At 43.8% G+C, this 22,916-nt stretch overlaps 2 protein-coding genes across 2 annotated transcripts; one reads left to right on the top strand and one right to left on the bottom strand.

Annotated features, from left to right (window-relative positions):
- Nucleotides 1–421: 421 nt before the first annotated feature.
- LOC126567144 (WD repeat-containing and planar cell polarity effector protein fritz) lies at nt 422–7,391 on the bottom strand. Its single transcript, XM_050223377.1, has 6 exons — nt 7,188–7,391; nt 3,615–4,356; nt 3,349–3,555; nt 2,441–3,263; nt 670–2,381; nt 422–604 (listed from the first exon to the last, which is right to left on the bottom strand). The coding sequence occupies exons 1-6, from the start codon at nt 7,268–7,270 to the stop codon at nt 422–424; spliced, it is 3,750 nt and encodes a 1,249-aa protein (XP_050079334.1). The 5' UTR covers nt 7,271–7,391.
- A 3,326-nt stretch (nt 7,392–10,717) lies between these two features.
- On the top strand, nt 10,718–13,387 carry LOC126559246 (ubiquitin-conjugating enzyme E2 G1). Its single transcript, XM_050215376.1, has 3 exons — nt 10,718–10,829; nt 12,196–12,298; nt 12,970–13,387. Exons 1-3 carry the CDS (start codon nt 10,784–10,786, stop codon nt 13,322–13,324), a joined length of 504 nt encoding a protein of 167 aa, XP_050071333.1. The 5' UTR covers nt 10,718–10,783; the 3' UTR covers nt 13,325–13,387.
- The last annotated feature ends 9,529 nt before the right edge of the window (nt 13,388–22,916 follow it).

Raw genomic sequence — 22,916 nt, 5'->3', positions numbered from 1 at the left:
CATGGTGTACTTCTACCTGCTGTTTTCTATCATAGCGTAAGTACAATAAATATACAACTGAAAACATAATAATAATAATAATACAACCTTGCACTGTAACTGGGTAATAATTAACACAATTGTTGGACGGATAACAATCAATTTTACATTGATAAAATACACTGCAAAAGTATACATATAAAACCCAAACAGTGAATACTGTTTTGATAGAGCTACAAATAAGCTCCACGGAGCACGTGATCTCCTGCTCGACACGGCTCTTAAACGACACCAAAGTGAACTACCTTTATGTTGGGAGTTTTCTTTTCTTCCTCCTTTTTCTCCATTTCGCCACCATTGCCACTGCCAATAAGATCTGTGAAAAGAGTCAAACTCGGTACTGAATCTTGTTGAGGTCATGTCTCTCTTCAATCGCAACTGGCTATATACCTTGCATCGGGGTAAAATCCTTCAAATAGTCCTCGTTCGGATGGCACAGGGGTAAACTTTCTGCCAGCTCGCGCTTTGGATCGGCAATGGAAAACGGTCCATATCCTACTGGTCCCGGCTGCATCGGTTGCTTGCGCAGCTTTTCAACGAGTAGCTTCTCCTTGCGTGGTATTTCCTAATTAAAGAAAGTTCATTTAAGTAACTTTCGAACAGGATACTTGACTCGAATCAAATCTTTACCGGTACAACGGCTACCGTAACGGTGTCGGAAAATTTAACCTTATTCTTCTCCGCACCGTCACGCTTGGTAGCCGCCGAAGAAGACGTCGAGGCACCACTGCTTCCACCAACGGAACTGCCCGTGGCTAGATGTAACCCAGCTGTACCCAGTCCTCCATTGATGGCGCTACCGTTCGTGGCCGATTGCTGCGACTGTCCGGTAGCGTTCGAATGGTTGCTACCACCGTTCGACAGTATGGATGCGGTTGGAGCATCCAGCTTTTTCCTGGTGCCGTATTTTCCCATCCCTGCAGCCGTTGCCATCTGCAGCTCGAACGGTGGCTGATGTTGCTGCTGTTGCAGCTGAAACTTGGAGGGAATGTTGCCCGAGATCAGCGGATACTGGTGTATGATGGTGCGAGGAGCGTTATTACTGTTGGAGTTGCTCGTCGGAGCACCTGCTGGGCTCGGATACCAGGATGATTGGGGTGGTGGTGGCGGTTTGCGTCCGACTCCCACCGGTCGTCGAATGAAATCCGGCTCATCTTGTACTAACGGTATGCCGATCGTTTGATCGAGAATGTTTGGTGAAGATCCGGGCATCATCACGCCCGCCAACGATTGCGTTCCGTAAGGCGATAATGTTCCTCCCGGGAATGAACCGTTTAAAGAGGGCTTAGGAACGACATCGATTACAATGTGTTGCTGCTGTGATGCGGGCGTTTGATGCGAATTGTCCTGATGGTGATGATGCGGATGGTATGGAGATGGAGGTAGAACGCTTGATCGACTACTTGCAAGACCCGTGTCGCCATATTCCGAATAATGAGGTAAACCCATCGACGGTGGACCGCCACGATTGGACATAACATTCGTCGCATTCAGCTGATCCATCGACAGACTGTTGGCCTGCCAATACTTTGCCGCCTTTTCACGGGGATTCACGATTTGCCGTGATCGTGTGCCGGGACCGAGAGCTGCCATGCCGGATGATGGGTGTGCATACGACAAAGGACTATCATCAAGCAACAACAAATTGCTTGAGCTTAATGATTTACCTTTTAGCTTTGATTCCGCAATCCGAGATTGCTGTTGTTTTGATAGCTTAAGTGCCATAGCCGTCTGGCTACGTTGCATCGCAAACGGTGCCGGCACCATCGATTTACTCTGAGGAGATGATTTTTTCGACACGTACGGTAGTGGGGGGCGATCCTGATGAGCGAAATAGCTGTCCTGCGGTGTGGAAGATTTGGAATTGCTTCCTTGTCTGCTACTAGCAGCACTGCTCGGAGATGGAGTATCGAATTTGGGAATGGATTTGGAAGATGGTTCACCCGTTTTCGGCAGCGGAGGATGAGCGAGAGTGTTTTTCGTTTTGGGACGATCGCCTTGATCGCTCCAGCGTTGAATCTGGGAGGATTTTGACGAACCGGAAGACGTTGAAAACGTTCGAAAGCTTTTCTCACGAACCTCGTTGGTAAAATGCTGCTTCGTTGCGTGGTCAAGGCGTGGTATTTCCGAACCATTTTTATCGGACTTAGAACGATTCTGGTAAGTCCCGTTTAACCCATTCACTCGACGATTACTGTCACTTTCTTCCTCTTCCAGCACTTCTTCCTCATCGACAATTTCCTCCTCATCATCACATCGATTATCGCGATCGCCATCCTCGTAATCCTCGTCATCGAAACTGTCCGCACACAATGAGCAGGAAGAGTTTGAACAAAGTGAATCTGAAATCAAAGCGTCTCATTTAGTCGGAAAGCTATTTAAAAAAAATCACTAAACTCACGCTCACTGTCGCTACGATCGGTACATATCCGATTGATGTCATCGACCTTCCTCAGAGCCTCTCGCGCCAGCTCTACATCTCCGTCCGCCTTTGCTTTGTCGTGCAGCTTAAGAAACAGATCCGCATCGTTAATATCGATCGCCAAACTAAACGCCTTATTGTACGATTTGTTGCGCAGCAGATAGTGGAAGAACTTGAGCGTAATATCGTTCACCTGATCACCGAACTCGAGTTCCGTCTCGTAGCACAATGACTTGACCGGAATCAGAAAGCTTCCGAGTGCTTTCTGCAGCTGTAATTCTCTTTCCGTCGCGAGCGGTTGCTTAAAGATGTAGTTCGCTATTCGGTGCAACGAAAGCAAACACATTGCACCATACGTATCCCAGTTCAAGCTGAGCAAAATGTTGATCGCTTTCTCTACCTGATTTAGTGAAATGTACTTATGCACAAGGACGTCCGCTGTGAGACCGGAAGTGTGTACGTCACCCTTCAACCCGGACCCACCGACCACACGGATGCAGGCCAACGGACCTTGCTCGAAGGCACAGAACAGGAAGGAATCGGTGGTGGCATACTTTTCGCCATGATGGGCCAGTTCCGGTTTTTTGCTCCAGCACAGCCGTCCCAGCTGTATCGATGGTGCATGATGGCCGAGAAAGTAATTGGACAGATCGAACGTACCGGACGGGATGCCGTCCTGCGTTTCACTGAGCAGCTGCATCCGGACACAGGACAACGCTATGTCGAAGCACTGCAGTTGGCACTTTTCGTTGGCGATCATTACTACCGACGAGTCACTGTGCCAGGCAACGTACGTGGGAATCTGTGAGGGGGATGCACACGAAAACAACAAGCATTAAAAGAGACAACAGGATTCCACCCGCAGGATCTACATCTGATTCACTTACGAATGCAGCTTTGACGAGATGTGTGATACCACGGCCTTCATCAAAAAGCACGATCGAACCATCAATACAACCGAGCATTAGCTTTTCGTGATCGGGGCTGAGTGCGTTGCAGCATACCTGCGTTTGCAGTGGAATCGAAGTGACCGCAACGCGTCGCATTTTGGTTTTATTAATCTGGTAAATGCAGCTATCGATCGTCACTTCGCCCTACGGTAAAAAATAAAATTTTAAGTTTGGTGCTACTAAAAATGCCTTTTTGGGAGTACCTTTTTGGATATTTTCTGCTCCACACAGTGCACCTGATAGTCGTTCATGAGCGAAAATTGTACTGAAATTGGATCGTACTCTGTCCAATAGTAGCACAACAGTTCCATACGCGCACCGTTCAGTTTGTACACGTGCAGATTGGCTCGATCTTGATCCTTTACGGTCGGTCGCCATGGATAAACTTCGTTCTGGGATGATTTCGTCCACACAATCACCAAATTCAGACTGCTGCTGCACACTAACCGTTTCGGTACTTTGCGCGTCGTTGATCCCGTACCACTCAGCAGCACGTTGTAGATCTTCGGGTCCATAAGGCTAATCTTTTCGAGATTATTTTTCCGTGCAGTTGGTTTTTGAAACTGAACGAAGGTGATCTGGTTTTCATTGTACGCCACCAGTATGTGGTTTTGCGTAATAACTACATCGGTAATGTGCTCCGAGATCAGCTTTCCTATCAGATACTTGTCGAAGTAAATTCGATTTATGTCGCCGGTGAAGGGATTGATCGACAGGTGTACCAGCAGCCCGTTCGAAAGCATTAGCTGTAGGAGCACGTTGTTCTTCCATTTGCAGTACACTAGCCGCTTTTGCCGTAGTTCGTCTTCCAGCAGTCGCAGCGAGTGACGCAGCTTGTTTGGTTTTTTGTTGTCCAGGCTCCATTTTAGGCCTCTCGATTCGCAGTAGCTTCGTTTGCCTTCGCTCAGAAGCGTTCGGCTGGTGTCGGATTTTTTCTCACAGTACCTAAAAATGCAGAGCCGGGTGGTTGTGGTGCGGTTAAACTCACTTTCGATAAGCAACGGTTCTTTGAATGTTTTTTTTTTCCTTAGTGATCCATTCCACATACGCTTCCATCATGTGCTATACATTCTTGCAAAATGTAAATTTTTTCTCCTAGGCTGTAAAGCAATTTGCCAAAAATATACTTAACTAAATAATTTGCGACTCCCACGTCGATTAAACGTACGGGCATGTATGAAGCAACATTGTACGTCGTTCATGTTGGGGCGTACATAAAATGTGCCAGCAAATAGGGCGGGCGGGTGCTCTTCTTTCAGGGAGAACCACTTATGTGCTCCAGCATCATGATCGTACTGCGCTCGCAATGACCTTTAGACGAGGAACAACAACAACCAGCACCGCCATCAGGCAGGTAGGGTAGGGCCCACCATCCCGCCCGGGTATAATAATGAACGAACGGTACATTTTAATTGCAGATCACGATCGCACGCATCCGTATCGACGGTCATGCAAAGAAGGGTGCACCGTACGCGACAACAAGGGCACTTGTGCACTTGTTGTCGGTGCCGCCGAACGTATATGCATCATAATATACATTCGAGCAGCGATCAAGAAGTGTAAACCCATCCTGTGGCAAGCACAGTACATCATTCTTGTGCAAAGTAAACTGATCGCATGGTAAGCCCAATATACCTTAACTGGCAGACTACTCTGATTGATAACGTAATTTAGCATAAATTAATTTAATACAGTTTCCAATGAATGGGGGGGGATCACGGTAAGTGCTCGTTTTCTACCCTTAACGCGCTCGTGTCTGGATCGTGTAAAATTGGTTGAGAATTTGAGAACATTTCAATTATTATTCTGCGCGATTTGGTGGTATGGCTGCTTCTTTTAGGTTTTAATAACTCATAGCTGAATAAATACTTGAATATTATGGGATATTAAATAAGCCTTTTAGTTCGTACGAGTTAAAATTTAGCGCATTAACCACCACTTTGACCAGCTAGTAAAACTATTTTCATATTAATATTTCCAAAAAATACATAAACTAACTACGTACGAAGAGTAAGGTATAAAAGAACCAACATTCAGGAGCATTCCACACAAATATTACCATCTACTTCCCAGCAACCTTACATCTTCGCCAGGGCTCCTTAATCATGGCTTCTTTCGTATACGCATCTCTTTACCGACAATCAGCTACAACTCCGTTTTGGCTACAGCATGATTTATTAGGTTCGTACAGCATGATTTATTAGGTTCGTCCGATAGAATTTTGGCTAAAATAACTCTTATTTATTTGTTTATTTGCAGAAAGGAACGGAACGAACTTGGTAGATTCTTTGAATCTACTTAAAAAAAAAGCGTCTCAATGTTGGTCTGTTCAGGAGCTATCAGTTTAATCTTTTCGTCTGCAACTCAATATCGTAGATCATCCTTCCTTTCTTAATCCTTTCATCCTTTCTTAAAGATCATCATTTCTTAAAGAGGACAGTAATTCTTCTTGGCTTAACGACCTACTCACGTCGGTCATCGAATGGCTTACTAGTATTGCTGATACCACGTAGAAGGATAGTCAGTTCTCACTACGGGGTAGCGTTCCGGCGTTGTACAAAACCCAAACAGAACAAACGGTAATACTGATTTGCTAGTTTGAGCGATCAAGCGCCGTCACCCGCTCAATTTAGTGATTGTCAGGCTATGTTCATAGCCAAGATGAAAATATGTTCATCTTGCTTAGGATTATTACATCATTTTAGGACAAATGTTATGCATGGATTGGTTACTTGGCTACCCATGGATTCAACGATTTATCGACTATACTTCAATTTTTTTTAAGTCTTACGACCTTCTAAGACATGCTGATGCTACGTAGTTGGCTATCAGTCATCAATCAACTACGGGAGAACAGTCCGGATTGGATTTAAACCCCGATCTTGCCATTTTAACTTCAATTACAGTTGCTTGAATGTTGTGGCAACAGATACTTCAAGCCAACGCCATCAAAAACGTAGATAAATAAATTGGTATTTAAAAAAAAATGAATGCAAATCCACGTTCCATATTGAAGATGATTCCCACCTTGATAACACCTTCAGTTTGTGTGTGTGTTTATGTATAATGTCTGTTCGTTGTCGAGTACAATTATCGTAGCCCTTGTTTTCATTTATATGCCTCCCTAGCAAAAAAACCCCATGCATTACCGTCTGTGAGAGAGGTTGGGTTAGTTGTAAGTGGGCGATCCACCCTCTGGGCGGCACATCGTTAAGCCCGATTTTGTACCTTGCTATTTTGGTTTTCGTGGTTGATTTTTCGCATACCCCTCAGGTTTTTTTATTTTTTGTTTTATGATTCTCCCCTACGTTACAACACATAAAAGCCGTTTACTTCCCACACTCTCATCCAACGGGGGGAATTGCTTTCCAAGTAAGCAAAGTAGGATCGGTGGCATGAAACCATCGAAACCACCATCCCCGCAGGGAGCAGTGGAAGAGATTGGTGGGTTGGTTAGCAAAACCGCAACCGAACGTCACAACAGCAGCTCACAAAGACAATAGATTAAAAGCATTGCACCCTCAGACGCGTTTTTTTCTTCTCTCACAGTGAAACACTGAAATTAATGCAAAAATGCACGACGCACTTTTGGATGGATGCGATGGGAAAGTTCACAAAAAAAACTGAAAAGTCAACATTATGCAGACGGTGGTGACCGACGCGCTTTGCTGGCGTAATCGATTAGGAAATCTGCTTTTGCGTAGCAAACGATCCTCCCGATTGCATGGTTCACCCTATGCTAGACAAATGCTCGTCAATTCTTCACGGTGTCTTACTTTGTCGTGCCGAGATCCGTATCCTGGATGATGATGTCCTCCCTGGTGGACCAAAACCGTAGTTCCGTCAGTACCGTTAACATGTTGCGCGATATGATCACCTCCCTCTCCCCCAGTGGGATCGTATGTAAACAATTGCACTCGCGCTCTCTGCACCACTCGATTTCAACTTCCACTCCTCATTTGTGTTAGCACTGGTAGGGCTTTTCTTCAGGAGCTCGATCATGCCAATAAGAGCATACTCCCCTCGGTGGCTTCTGGCAGTCGAATAAGGAGGCCCTTTAAACGCTTGGCTTTTTTTCTTTCCCGTGCACTACATCCACCGACAGCACCTTCGCTGACGTCGATGGTATAACCGCAGCAAGTGGCCCTTGGCGATCATTATTATTCGATCATGTAAGCAACACTAACACACAAGCACGCACATACAACACAGACGATCCAAAGGGAAAACACTTTCGTGAACACTAGAGCAAACGACACTTATTCACTTAGCTCATTCATTGATTACACTCGATCGTGATGTTTTGGCCTCCGAGCACACTAACGCACGAAGGTACACACGGGGTCTAAAAATAGAACGGACTGGAATTTAACAACCTGTTGACTCTGGCCGAACGCGACACAATTACGGGGGCCATCTTTACACCGCTGTCAGTTTGGCGTTTCACGATCGCGATCGCGAGCTGCGTTTCGCGCCCCATGCTCACTGCTTCATTCTTCCCCTTCTACGAATTGCCCACACCACACCAAACTGATGCAAAGCGTTTATAAGGTGAGGTTGAGTTAGTGTTGAAACGACACACAAAAGACAACAAATGCAATTGCAGTGGAATGTAGCGCGGATTTACATACGAATAATAGAAAATTCCATTTCCTTGTATCCTGCACCTCAGGCACAATGTCCATATACAATCTAACCCTAAAGAGCACCTAGTGGCGGACTTGTTTACAAAAGCACCAGCTTCAACATATGCAAAGAGAAGCAACTTTCACGATATATTTGATAAGGGTTTTAAACAAAAATGAGGGAAAGATGATTGATGACTGTGGGACAATTATGATCTTCACTAGTTTCCTGTTCACTTCCACCCTAAAGCTAATACTTACGATCAGCTGATTCAGCACCGGCTTGTTGGTTGGCGCGTATCGATGTACTGATCCTTCGAAACAGAGAGTCCGATGCATCAAATAGCGTAAACGCACTCATTTATGATACACCGTGGCCACTTAGCTTCTTTGATACGACGCAGAATCACACAGCACTTATTTTTAACAAATCTTTTAAATGAATAACTTATTTTCACGCGATCAACAATCCTACGAGCAAATGAACGCCAAAATACCAGTAGATGTCAAACAGTTGACATGTTTGAACGGGTTTGTTTACGTTGTGAACATCGACACATCGATGAGAAATCTATGAAACGTTTCTTTGGTTTTTCCGTGTATTAGGCTTAACATATTGCGTGCCATGACTATTATTTTTGATAGAAAATGATGTTCCTGGTAGGTCATGTCTATCATTTGTGATAGACAGTAGTCGTCATTTTCAAATTGATATTTCTCCGCGTTGAATGCACTTTTTCACTTACAACCTCAATATGCATAAAAAAACGATAGACAGTTAATTTGTAAACAAAAACGCCGTGGCCTACTAGGAAACATGACGAAAATAAGCGTGGCATACAAAGAGTTAATCCTCTTAAGAACTGGATTATTTTTCTTTGATTGCAGAAATTTTAACGCACAGCATGCTTCAAAGAGGCATGCAACTTACAATCATGGTGCACAGCTCTTACTACAAAAAAATGTGTTATGGTTGTAACATGTAACATCCATAAACATCCAAAATCACACATCTTTAAATTTTTGGTGGCTCGAACTATACTAATAATTCACCAAACTGTACACTCTTGGTCCAAAATCTTTAGAAATGGTTTGCAGGTGTTGTTATTCGTTAAATCGAAAAATCGTTTTTTCTTAAAATATCGACGTAGCAGACAGGCCGTTCATGCTTCCGTGTGGAAAACTGATGGTTGCCGTCAATTCAAAAATTACATTCGTTGGCAGCACTGGATCCAACATCCGGTTAGTTCGTGATATTTTTTAATTTAAATTCCTATGTTGTTTAAAATGTTTGTGTCGATTTTCGCCCCGAAATATATGCTTTTTGTTACTTAATTATTTTTCATTCTACAATAGCTTCGCTTCGTAGCTTTATCAATCATTTCACTTACAAATACCATGGAATTACAATTCGATCGAATTAATTCGTTAGCATTAAATAGCACTATTCACAGCTGCAAATACATTTCATTCCTGTTATCCCAAAAATCTTACCGCTGACCACAACTTCGTACCAAACCGATCTAGTGTGGTGGTTTTCTCGACAGCGCAATCATCCTTCCCGCAGCACTGGTGTCAAAGGTGCTTCACTTCCGTTTGGTGTTTCGCTCGATATAGGACTGCGTACTCATCAGACAGGACCCTGAATTGGTTCAAGTTTAGCAAATAGTACGGCAACCGTTCCTTTAAGCTACGTTCTCTCTTACAACTGCCTTCGGTGATACGGTACACGTGCTTGCGATCATTCCTTTAGCCCTCCGTTCGGGTCTGCTGTGCTAGTGACGTCTCATTTGTTTGAAAAATTTCACAAGTTTGTCTTTCTACTGGACGGACGGTCTGGTCTGATTATTCATTCACCCCATCACCACCGTAGCGGCTTTACTGTAGCCGCCGTTGTGTTGCTGTCTAGTGCGCAAGCAATCTCGTTCGCTCGCTCTTTGCACCGAGGAAGCGTCTAGAAGTTGAATGAAAAGGCTTGCGTTTGGCAATTATTTTGTCTTGTGGCCTAGGTGTTGTCTGTACACGAGGCGTTAATGAATTATAATCTTGTCACAATTGGAAATAAAATAGCTTTTTTGCTAATCTTCGACTCAGGTCTTTAGTTGAAAGGAAAGCGGTGTGCTTGTGTGTGTATGTGATTGCGTGTGTGTGGGGGAAAGAGACACAAGTAGCGCTTGAGCTGAGTAGCGAGCAGGACAGATAGGGTGGGATAAAGAAAATGAACCGGTAATTTCGAAGCATTTCCACGTTCGTTAAAGCGCAGTTGTAGTACTTTATACCGGAGGCTGTTGAACGGTTTAATTGTCGAGTAGAGAGGAAAAGAAATAACATTTATTCATTTGTAATATATAGGAGCCGATAATATACGGCTATATGCAACAACGCGGTCGAGTGTAAAACGTGCGTAACGGAGAACGGGAAGGAAGCTGGGTAGAGCGGAGGAGTGGTGTGAGAAAAAAAGGCGAACGTCCAGCTGTAGGAAAAAGGGAGAGCAATAACGAAGCGGCGAGACAAAGAAGGCATACTAAGTAAGCTTGCTCTCGAAGCAATCGAAAAATAGGGGAAAAATTACATCTTCAATAATTGTTTCCTACAGAATAGAATACTGAACTAGCGGGAGGAAAATCCATCTTCCTAACACAGTAATTGTGCAGAGGTGAAATCTGTTCTTTGGTTTGTGTCCAACTGTGACTACTGCTACTGCTGGAGGCCGTGCAATTCTTCAATCCCGACATCCCGGACATCAAATGTCAGAACCTCAGTCGTCCCTGCTGCTCAAGAAACAACTGGCCGGTAAGTGTCGGAAGGCGGTGGGAAGGGAATTGGGTCCAGACGGCAAGTTGTCCTCTCGTTTTGATGTCCTTGTGTGGTGCGGTGTGTTTAAACATTCCCGGTTCAGTTGGGAGAAGAAGTGCCGGTCGATGTAAAATGGTTCGAACAAGTGTGTGTGTGTGTGTGTGGGGAGAGAAAATGTCCAAGTAAGCCGTTTTATTGCAGTACTGGGGGGAAGTACGCAGGCTTGCTGGGTTTGGAAATCGATAAGCAAATTATGATGTATTTATTTTGTCCTGTTGGCCGCAAAACGTGATATGATTCCTGACAACCAGAACAAACTGCGGTGGGGCTTCATGTTGTCACTAACTGCTCCACCGGCCAATACCGGCCAATACTGTGTGCTGTTCTTGTTCATCCATGCGAGTGAGGGCCCCAGGGTTTGGCATAACGTTGCGTTGCGTATGTTTAAAATTACAAGTTGAGGGATCGGCGAAGTAAAGAGAGGGGGAAGGAGGTTGGGGGGGGGGGGGGAGTGGGTGTCAGTGCGTCGTTGAACTTTGTCAGATTAAGATGTCCCTTTTTGCGTCGGATCCTACCGGTCAGTCAATCTTATGCTCAGTCATGAACAACACCTGCTTGTTTCGACTCTTCTGATTGCTTAAAAACCTTTTTATTAATTCCTTTCCTCGGCACAGACGTCTTCACTCAGTGAATATACTGTTTGTGATTTGTCTTTGTTTTCCCACCCCCAAGGAAGGTAGAAGGGTGGAAGGGAAATCGGAGGTATCCGAGGCATTGCCCTTTTCGCTACGCTTTAACCTTCGTGAAAGTGAAACGGAAACGCAAAATGAATAAAAAAAAGATGGAACCAAAACCCTCAAAATAATGGCTCGGGTGTTGGGGGTTGAAAATTGATGAAGATGAGATAAATTATAACTAGTTGGGAACTTCTGTTGGTCACTGCTGGTAGAAGATTTATATCATATATTTTAAAATTTTTTGTTTTTGTAAAAGTAAAAAAAAAAAAAATTTGAGTGTACATCGTAACAGTGCTAAAGTATTTTTAATATTTAGCTCAAATACTACTCAGTGCTGAAATTTTGTTACGGCGACCCGCCGTCATACTTAATGATAAAAAAATGATGAAATATTATCACAATACGACGGAAAGCTGTCATGCTAAAATATAAATAAAAAATGATGATATAATATGATACATTGCAACGGAAATATTTATATTACGTTAGTAAGAGCCAAGCAATAACAAGGCAAATTTAACCTTTTTTTATTATGTATTATTATCAAGTATCAAGATTGTCGAAATGAAATGCATTTCTATTTATTATCCGCTCATCAAATTATTTGCGTTAAAATTTCTTTTTAGAGCTGAGTAAAAATCCTGTGGAAGGATTTTCGGCCGGTTTGATCGACGACAACGACATCTTTCGATGGGAAGTGCTAATCATTGGACCTCCGGATACTCTATAGTAAGTGCCTCTCCATCTTTCAGACTCAATTTAGAAACGTGCGTAATGTATTAGGAAAAATTGGACGAATAATGAATACTTCACTGATCGAATTCCGAAAAATGTAGTCGTCTGTTCGAAATTGGAAGATTGAAGGCTGTAGAACTAAAAACGACGCTAGAAGAGTATACCTCATAAGAAAGCACTTGTCATGGAGAACTCGAATGCAGGTGTGCTCAAAATGAGGTAAATCATTACCAACTTTAACTCGTACAAGTGTTCTAGTGCACGACGTTGCCGTAGAACATTGAGTGAAATGGTTACAGATGTTTAAGGAATTGTAAAATCACTCATCAACTGAACGGGTAGGATGTTGCTTTTCAAATTTCCTGTAGAATAATTGTGAAGTAGGGTAGTAGCATCTTGAACGGCAAACCTCATGAGAAAACATTTGCTATGGCGATTACGAATTCAAGTGTGCTTAAAATGAGGGAAACTATTGTTATCACTTCACTTTTGATTATAAGTAGCTCAACAAACACTTGATTGAGTTCCTTAAAGAGAGCGTTTACATTATTGGTGGTTATATTACTCTCTAGGCGATTTGTTTGAAAAATTTCATCAATAAATTTAATTTAACTGTCGATGAACCGGAGATTAATGATTAAATGATTGCTCTTTTATATTTGCAGCGAGGGCGGCTTCTTCAAGGCACATCTACACTTCCCTAAGGAGTACCCGCTAAGACCGCCGCGCATGAAATTCGTCACAGAGATCTGGCACCCGAACATCGATCGCAACGGGGACGTTTGCATCAGCATTCTGCACGAGCCGGGCGACGATAAGTGGGGTTACGAGAAGGCGTCCGAACGCTGGCTACCGGTGCACACGGTCGAAACCATTCTAATATCGGTCATCTCCATGCTGGCTGACCCGAACGACGAGTCGCCGGCGAACGTGGACGCGGCAAAGGAATGGCGAGAGGCGTATCCCGAATTTAAGCGAAAGGTAGCTCGGTGTGTTCGAAAGAGTCAGGAAGATTGTTAGTAGCATTTATAATACTTTTTTTTTAAATTGTCTTATATTTATTAATTAATTATTGTACGATTACACTTACCTTTTTGAATGAAACGAAAGAAAAGAGCATTGAAAAGGATCAAGTATCTCGCTACCATCTACTACAATCCTATAATTCCCCCCTAGTGTCGCTTATTCTTCGATTGATCTATCACCTTGCCATTATCATTATTCAGCTGCTTCCAAGTTTGTAACATACTCTTACGAACGCTACTGATGGTTTTGGTCAGTGTGTGTGTCATCGGGCTTGCAATGACACGCTGGGTTGGATTTTGAAATGGAAAGAAAGGCCTGTGTGAAAGGGAAATTTTGCTATTTGCGGTCTACCCTTTACTGAAACTGTTGAAATGAATCGAAACACTGTGATTGGGCGAGGAATGAGGACTAAAGCTTCACATTTGCATTTACAACCTGATCAACATACAGAAGGAAATGTTCGCTCCTTAAACTTTTAATTTGCTCGTAAAACATCCTCTGTCTTTAAATAATGCGCGTTTAACAAGAACCTTTTCAAGAATATGTAGTTTTTTTTTTAATCAAAGCCCTTCCTACGGACTGATGTGTGTTTTAAAAAAGAACGACCGTGGGAACTGCACGAATGAGATTATCCTTTCGAGGGAAGGAAATTTGATACTCAGGAAAATAAAACAAAAAAAAAAACCACAGCAACTTACATTTACGCGAGAAGAGCAAAACGTGCATGCAAAAATAAATAAATGCTTAAGCCCATGGCGCGCATGAGTATGGTCGCGACCGGTCGGGAATAAATAGTAATACACGTCTCGTAATAATCAACGAACCAACCGCAGATTTATGGTACCCGTGCTTTATTTATGTTATTACGTTTAGTCTTACTGTAGCCTATTGACATCGGTTTGTGGCCATCTACTTTGCGAATTTTGTTCACTTTAACGGTGTGTAAGCTAATTCTTGGCTTCTCCAGGCCTTTAGAAAGCTTCTCTGGCTTCTTTATTGTAAATAGCGTACCTTAATCGTAACACTGTCCCAGCATTAACAGCATTAATCATCTGAATAATTTCATTAACTCTAACCTACGTGTCCGGCCAATAGCAACCGAAATTCAATACTAGCCGATGTGTGATGCGAGTGCGCGATTAGGCCAGATAATCGCAGCCTAACCACAAATCTATTGCACTGACTGAAAATACGCGGCAGGTGCAATCATTTCAGACAGCACAGCTAGAAGCGTTGGAAGTTGGCTCGTTTCAGGGTTGGGGATGATAGTGGGAAAGTATCCACTATACAGCAGATGTAGCTCGCCGTACCAACTTCATAATAATCGCGATTGGTACTAAAAAAATGGGTAACGATTTATGCAGCGAAAGTATAGCCAGAGACCTCTGCTTGAAGCGAAAACATTTGAATACAAACGGGGCAGTAGTCAGTATGATTGTAACACTTAGCAAAAAGGCAGCTTAGTTAGGAATAAGAAAAGAACACGAGAGACACTTGAGATAGACGTGAGAGAAAGTGTGCGCGCAATGAAGCAATCTGAGTCAGCACACTTGATAACGAGACGAGACGTAATACAGACGAACGCGCAAGAAGATTAATGCAAAGTGTCGTGCGAAATACGCACCATCCCGTAAGTATAGTAAGTAATAGTAAAAAAAAAACGGTAGCGAAAAGAAAACAGAAGGAGACGCCGCAAGAAGCAACATATAAAGGCGATTGGAACGCGAACCTACTACAAATGGAAAATTTGATGCGCGCTAAGCTAAACGTGTCTTAGTTAGCTTCCTGTCTGGTTTATTATTGGCTAAGTACTTTACAGACATAAAACAAAAATCTTATGTTTTAACACACCACACCCCCTTTTACCCTTCCCTTTTTGTATCTCCTTTCTTCCTACCCACTAGTAAGTATCTCTGCGTGGAAGGAAACATTTGGCCGTACGTACAAGTGAGACAATTGTGAAACAATTAAATACAAATAAAGCAGATGAGCCACATCGGAATGATACGGTTTAGAGCCATTTAGCTTTATTGTTTAGTGAATTATTGTTGGGATTTGCAGTAATTTGAGAAGCATAAGAAGGAAGGCATACATTAAACAATAGGCTGATGTTAATGATTTGTCATTCGATGGATGATCTAATGTCCTATCGATTTTTTCTACTGTTCACCGTTTTTGTTGTCTTCTTTTTCTTGGCTTAATGACCTCTCTAAGGACTTGCCGATACTATAGTTGGATAGTTGGATAGTCAGTCTTCACTACGGGAGGGGGACGGTCCGGATGGGATTTGAACCCCGGTCCTGCGGTTTGATGCCCCGCCAATGAAGCATCATGGGCGGATGTTGGATCTTTCTAGCACGTGGTGCATCGTTAATCCAAAAATCTCCGAACTGATCTCCGTTGCGACCAGTGGCGAATCAAGCTGTTTTTTGAGGCCCTTGGTGGAACAATTTGCCGGAGCCCATCACCAGCGAAATGAAAAGTGTTGAGGGGGTTACCCACCCCTACAACACGCTATTACTGCAAGGTTCTCAAGTCCTCAAGACCATAACAGGCCCCCCCCCCCCCCCCCCCCCCCTGTTATAAGGTCCCTTACACGAGGCAGAGACCTTCTATCAATCGATCGTTAGATCATTCAATCATTCAAAACACAAGCTCTACAAAACAGAAAAGCTACAAATGGGGATGAAAATGGGAATTTTTATGACTGCCAGTAGCGGATTTCACGGTACGAGGACTGTGCGGCCACCGATGATCTCGAGTGAATGGGTGGCCAGAACTCACAAACATCCTCCCCCTATGCGGCAGCTTCAAGCTGATAAGGCACCGAATTTACACTCTCACTTCCACAGTCCTCCCAAGAAGGAGTGCCAATATTTTTGGAAAAATAATTCCTGAATGTAAGAATCTAGCAAAATTCAACCCATTGATGTAGCTGAAGTAATTCTGAAAATTTCTTTTTTTAATAGACAAATGCGTAGGGAGGTTTTGTTGCTGCATTTAGCCAGCTAGAACGGTAGTGGTATATTCAACCATATTTTTAAAGGTCAAATCCGTTACTTAAAAATATAGGAAACACCAAATCAATCAGGGAAGTTATTTTAAAATGTAAAGGGAAGATGCCTCAGTCACCGAAAAGCATTTTGTCAGCGTAGCTCGCATAGAAAAGTTTTCTATTTAAGCTTTTTGCGAAGCTGGTACCGAAAGCTTTCCTGTTCGATGGGTTCGATTTAAAGCACGAGATCGAGTACTCGACGCATCTCCAGCGCCCGGCACAGCATCAACATGTGAGAAAGGAAAAGCATAACCGAGCGCAAAACACCGAACCATTGTTTCGTCTCTTTCTCTCCCTGCGTTCGGGTTGGAGTTTATCGGTTAGCAGCGGGGCTGAAAAAGAGTGGTGTTAGCTTGGCATCTCTTTCACTCTCTTTTGGCGCGCGTAGCGCTGCTTTTCAAAAACCGGGACGCACGCGCGCGCTCGATCGTACACCGCCGTTAATGCTAACCAGCAGGCACAGCGAACGGTGTTGCTGGAAACAAACAAGCTTTGGCTTCCGCGGCAAACACCACGTTCGAAACCGCGTACCGGGGTCCGGTTGTTTTGCGTGCGTCCGTGCGTGCGTGCGTGCAGGCAAGATACTTCGCGAGTGCGAACGTGTTACCGAGTGTGGAAGACGCGAAAACATATTAAAAAAAAAAAAACCGGCTGCTCGAACGCCGGGTGGGAGAACAAAAGACGACGTCGACGGCGGTTGGTGGTTTTTCTCCATCGTGCTTTGGCTTTGCAAGCTTATTCTACTTCATCCCCAGCAACGACGTCTCTCACCCAGCAAGGTATGCCATGCCGGACATGGTGGGCAACGAAACCGGCGATGTGTGGATGTGAAGAAACCAACAACAACAAAAAAAAGGTTCTTGTCGCGCGATCTTTGCGATGCTGTTTGGCCGAGGGTTGCTCCCTTAAAGAAGTGGGTTCTCGTTTTCTTGGTTTTGTTTTGGTTCATGCCCGCGCGTTGATGTGTGTGTGGTGGTGCTCATGTATTGTTGTCGGTCGGTGGGGGCGAAATCGTTTGCAAAAGCGACCGACGAACAACTTAAAAAAGCTTTCGAAAGTCACATAAATATCAAAAAAACGAAACGAAAAAATTTTTCTTTGATTTAAAGAAACACGGATGAGCGTAAGGTGTCGATTCGATCGGCTTCGGAAGTCGGTTTCACGAGCCGATCGTCATCATTGAAAGGTGGTTGCCACCGCAAAGGTGAATGGGGGGGAGAGGGGGAGGGGGAGCGCCAAGAACGAAGGGGGGCCCGGTTGTGCAAACAGCAACAAAACAGACGCGCCACAGCAACAAACGGTGCCATAGTTTGTAGGGAGGGAGCGAAAATAATCAACAACTAAGACAGTCTTCGTCAACCATATGATTCGTGTTGCGAGCCCGGGTGCTTGCGAGATGACCTCGAAGATGTTGGCCTTCGATGCCGGTTGAAAGATTTCGAATGTGTGTGTGTGTGTGTGGGGCTTTACCAGCGAATAGCGGGCGCCGAGAGTACGTGGGAAGAAATGGAAGTGAATAGTATACTGGAGGGAATTTATTGCTTTATTGATCACAGACAACCGCCTTCATCGGCGAAGAAGGTGCTTTGTGATGAAGACGATCCATCCGGTTTCCGCAACAGCCGGATTTTGTTTGCCTTTGCCACACGAACAAGGCTGATAAACGAAACAGCGATTTTTTGTGTAAATATAGCATCAATTTTCCGTTTGGTGGAGTGTTGGCTGCAAGAAATTCGGCTGCCTATTAGTTTACCAATTTTGTTTGACGATGGAAGTGATGAAAAGTGGTTTGCTGGTTTTCGGTGTGTCGTTAAATGATTTTCAGTTTTTTTTTTTTTGATAACCGATAGAATATTCTTGAGAAATGGCCGTCATTTAATTTCGTGCCTTCATTTCATGCCCGCCAAAGTTCGCCAAAAAGAGGGCGAAAACGTGGTGCGAACGAAACCGGTGTGCGTGTGTGTGACCTAATTAAATCGTTCTAGTTTAAGTGGCGATAGAATGCTCAATTTTACGTTTCACTAAAGCAACCCTCTCAGTCAACTTCACACTCACTCACACACAAACATAAAAGGGTGGGTAACAGAATACAAGCAGCGAAGAAAAAAAAAAAAACGAATCAAAGCAGGCAGAATCAGAGCAGCATCATCGGTCTCCTTTGATGCAGCGAATCCTTTTTCAGCTTCTTCGAAAGTGGAGGGTTTTCCGAATAAAAAAGAGCAAAGGAAAAAAGGACCTACTGAAACGCATCCTCGAGGGTTTTATTCTCTCCGCAATGTCGCACGGTAAAACAAGAAGGAAGATGGGGTGGTTCCGGGGTGTAGAGTGATCGACTTTTGGCTTCTTGAATGTGGTTCTCGTTCGCTCCCTTAGTTCCCACACATTCTACAACGATAATCGATTGACCCACTTTTGACCGTGCTGTGGTGTGTTCTATGCTGATCGAATAAAAAATTTAAAATGCATCAGAGAGCTCTCGGGCGGTTGCACATGCGGTCGTCGTCGGGTGCAGGGTCACACTGCTATTGGAGACCGTGTCGCCTTGGGGGCAGCATTTTTGACGATTTTTGGAAGCTAGCTAGCTGGTGGTAGATCATATTGATGCAATTTTGCCTTGAGTTGCATTTAAACATAAACAGATTCAAGCTGCTCGACAACTAATCTTACCACGATGATTAAAATGCTTCATTTGGAGCTTCTCTGTTCGTTGCAAAGTGAACCTTTGCTACTGAAGGATGCACCTAATAAAACTTGAGCGTATGACAATTTGCATGACTCTTTGACGTCTTCCTTCCCGAAGTCCACCAACGCTGGCTGCAAATCAAACAACTAATTCCAGATGCATGGAAAACTTATTTGCACGGTGCAGCAGCAGCTGCTGCTGGTACGATCGTAAACTCCAAGAGCTTCTCGTAATAAAAATAAGCAAACTGCATGATTTGTATGTGTGTAGGAGTGCAGCAGTGCAGCACCTTTTTGTCACCTTACCCCCAACAGTTCGGGTGGTTTCTTTGCTCGTTGCACAAATTTAAAGTTTGTCATTGCCGAAGAACTAGACGAGAGAGAGAGAGAGGAAAGGGTTTTTGTGTCTGCATATCTGTGTCCTCTGGCTTTTGCGTGACAGTCCATGGTGCCACGATGGATATGCATATAGAACCACGTTGCATTGGGTGGAGGGTGGTTGTGGTGGAGGTTCGCATACATACATATATGGTTATGAATAAAGAAATAATTCGATACAATAGATAGAAACACGTAACATTGTCGTGTAGAAACGAGGCATTTTTATTATTTTTTGTCTATATCTGGACACGTTCTTCGTTGCTTCGTTAGAGGTTGTGTGATATTTAGCATCTATGGTATGAAGTAAGCCAACAGTAAGGCTTAACGTTACTTGGTGGATTTGTGATCGCTAAAAGTCTCTCATCCTTAAAACATCTTTCGCTTAAGAAAAGGTCAACTCGCATGGAAAGGAGGACATATTGTGTGTGTGTGTGTACCTTACAAATGCAGTCGATTGCATCCAGAGTGTGTTCGGCAATCAAACATAATTGGATGTCTTAACCGAGCACAGGACACATGACCTACTCGTTGCACTTTTCAAACTATTAATTAGAAGAACATCATCTTCATGGCTTAACGACCTTCTTCGCAGAAGTGGAGCTTTCTATAAGGGGACTGATCGGCTTCGTAGGGCTCCCGGTTTAAAGGAGACCCCGATTAGAACTCTGAAAAGAATTGGTTGTTGTAAAAACTGACGGAGCCTCGTAAGTACCTCGCCCCCTGGTCACACGAAGATATCCATTCCACCAAGGGCCTCCAATTTCCGCTTAGCGCCTCAGAAGGTCTGAATCCGCTTCCTGCTTCTCGATTTGCTGATACCACGTCCGGCTGGGTCCGGCAGAGCCTAGGGAGGATTTGAACTCCGGTGAAGACCGGTCCTGCCATGTGAAGACCGTCGCCGTTGTCGCCTCTACCACCGAGCAGTCCTATAGTAGAACATGTGGACAGCAATAGGCATGATGACCTTTGGTTCTTGGTTCTTACCTTTGACTACTCTCAGACAATAATGCTCCATAAGACTTCTTATCAATAGTGTTTGGTATATTAAAATTATTTTCTTGCTGGTGTAGTTCTTCCGGCAGTAGTAAACTCACCAAACAACAAAGAATTCCAAACGCGTGTAAGGTTCCGCCCATCATCGCTTGTTGCTGTAACCTTGGTTCCCTTTGTAAGGACATAAACAAATGTTCCCTCCACTGACGGAACACTTTTAAACTACTCTCTCGCGTTGCAAAGAAGCTACGCGACACTCATGGCCATTCCCGTGCTTTTGCTTCATCACGCTTTTTGATTGTGATCAACTTGTAACATTAAAGAATGAAGTGTAGCCAGGACGGACGATGATTACAATGATTTTCGATCCGTTACGGTAGCAAACGGGGGGTTAGGTTTTAAAAGAAGTCGTTTTTTTTATTACTGTTTTTGTGTTATCTTCTGCTACTTTTGACGTCAATGAATCTTACATTAGCCCCAAAAACAAAGACCAAAAAAAAAAACCCGTAAATGTATGATCGATTTGCAAGAACAACGCACCCTGCCAACCTGGGTACAAGGGTAGGTGGCGTAAGGAATTTGCAGTTTGAAGGGTACCCGGTTTAAAGCGGATAAAGCGATGAGAAGACTTTGATGGGTTTCCTTCTCGATGAGGCTGTATAATTTAGCTGCCGAATGGTGATTTTGACTTATTCTTGGATTGCTCGCCTCATAAAAAATGGGGCAAGTATTCTGATGCTTTTGGGGGAGAATGAATCTAAGTTTTGTATCCATTTATTTCGAACTGCTCCGTATCAAAACCTGTCAGTTGCAGGTTCGTTTGCCACTAAAAAAAAAAAAGGTTATCAAAAGCGTTTACCGAGGGCCGGCACGGGATTCAGTAGCTTTTCCCATACATGTTTATCATACTGATCATGAAGTCGTACCAAATAACTTACCTATAGTTTACACCATTTTGATGAAGGTCAGAATTTGTCAGTGAACTTGAGAATATGGAAAATGAAGGCTTATTTTAATTATAAACTGAGCAAAACGAAAAGTCAAAGTTTGACGGGTGTAAACATGTACTCCAAGCACAGCAATTCATTTAACGTACTAAGCACGAAGTTAAAACAGTAAAAACACCAGCACCAAACAATAAACAAAACCCTCCGCGTGGGGTTTTGAAAGTTCGTAAAAAAAAAGCTGTCAGCACGAAGATGCCAGCTCTCCGTGTTGAGGCATCTCCGAAGGCCACCAAATTAATCTCGTCATCACATAGTGCGCCGCAGCCTCTAGCCAAACGCCACACCGCCACATGTGGCGGGTATGATATGTGCGCATGGTGATCCTGTAATTACTATTACCGCTTTACCGCTGGGCAAACTTTTTTCCACCCTTCACATCCCTATGTTTTGCTCCCCCCCCCCCCAAACGCACCACCGGTCGCAGGAAGATAATTAGAATGTGCATGCTGTAAATCATCGCCGGCATTCACCATTATTCACACCGAACGATCGTAAATGTTTCTTGGAATGGTTTCGCACCGAAACGAGCTAATGAAGCATTAGTGCAGGCGTCGTTGGGATCGAGCCGATGCCGTGTCGCGTCTCAGGATGCAAAAGGGAAAGGTTAGGAGAGATGGCAGGAATTCTTTCGCCCACTGTACACGGTTGGCGGATGGTCGTCCCCGTTCTCGCTGATGGTACATGTGTGTGTGTTTTTTTGCTCTTTTCGGGGTCAAGCCCGACCGATGTTGATGGAATCTAATCAGTGCGAGAGCGGCTTGAGGCCTCCTAATGAAGTAAAGTTTGTTTGGAAGTGTTGTCGATGCAATGGGTCGTCGTCATCGTCGAAAGGACGTTACGCAGGGCTAATCGTTATTCGTTTGCCTTTCGCTCGTCTGGTGCTCTCCGCAGGATAGTTGCACTTTTCGTACAATACGATAATGAGACACACGGTGGTAAATGATGCGTGTGGCCGTACCTCATGTGTGGGGGCGGGCGTATTGATTGGGGGCCAAACAGGGGGCGAACGAGAGTGAAAAAAGCAATAAATAAACGCATAAATAGGCATCAAGGCACCAACTGTAGCACCAACTTCGGTACAAGTTGTGCTGTAATGGGAAGGAAAAATTATTCAAATTTTCACAAAAGAGTTCTCTGCACTACCGTATATGCACCTGTGTTATACATATGCACAGTCTATAATAGCCGTATCAGTTGTTGCAGGGCATTGTTTTATCGCCATTTTTTTCCCACAGTTTCACATTCCCGCCCTCGCTCATTACATTTCCCGATTGATATTGATTGTGGATTGAATAATGCAAAAATCCGGTCCAACATGAAAATGAACCCTGGGTTGATTAATCCGTTCTACGTAGAAGACCTAGTAAACATTTATTGCATACGTATCAAACACCTGGCCAACCCTTGGCCGTTCCCGAAAAAAAAAATCAAACCATCATTTGTGGAAAGTTCCATTAATAAATGCTAT

Source organism: Anopheles maculipalpis, chromosome 2RL (assembly GCF_943734695.1).
Source record: "Anopheles maculipalpis chromosome 2RL, idAnoMacuDA_375_x, whole genome shotgun sequence".
NCBI lineage: Eukaryota > Metazoa > Arthropoda > Insecta > Diptera > Culicidae > Anopheles > Anopheles maculipalpis.
This window is presented reverse-complemented; position numbering and strand designations above follow the sequence as displayed.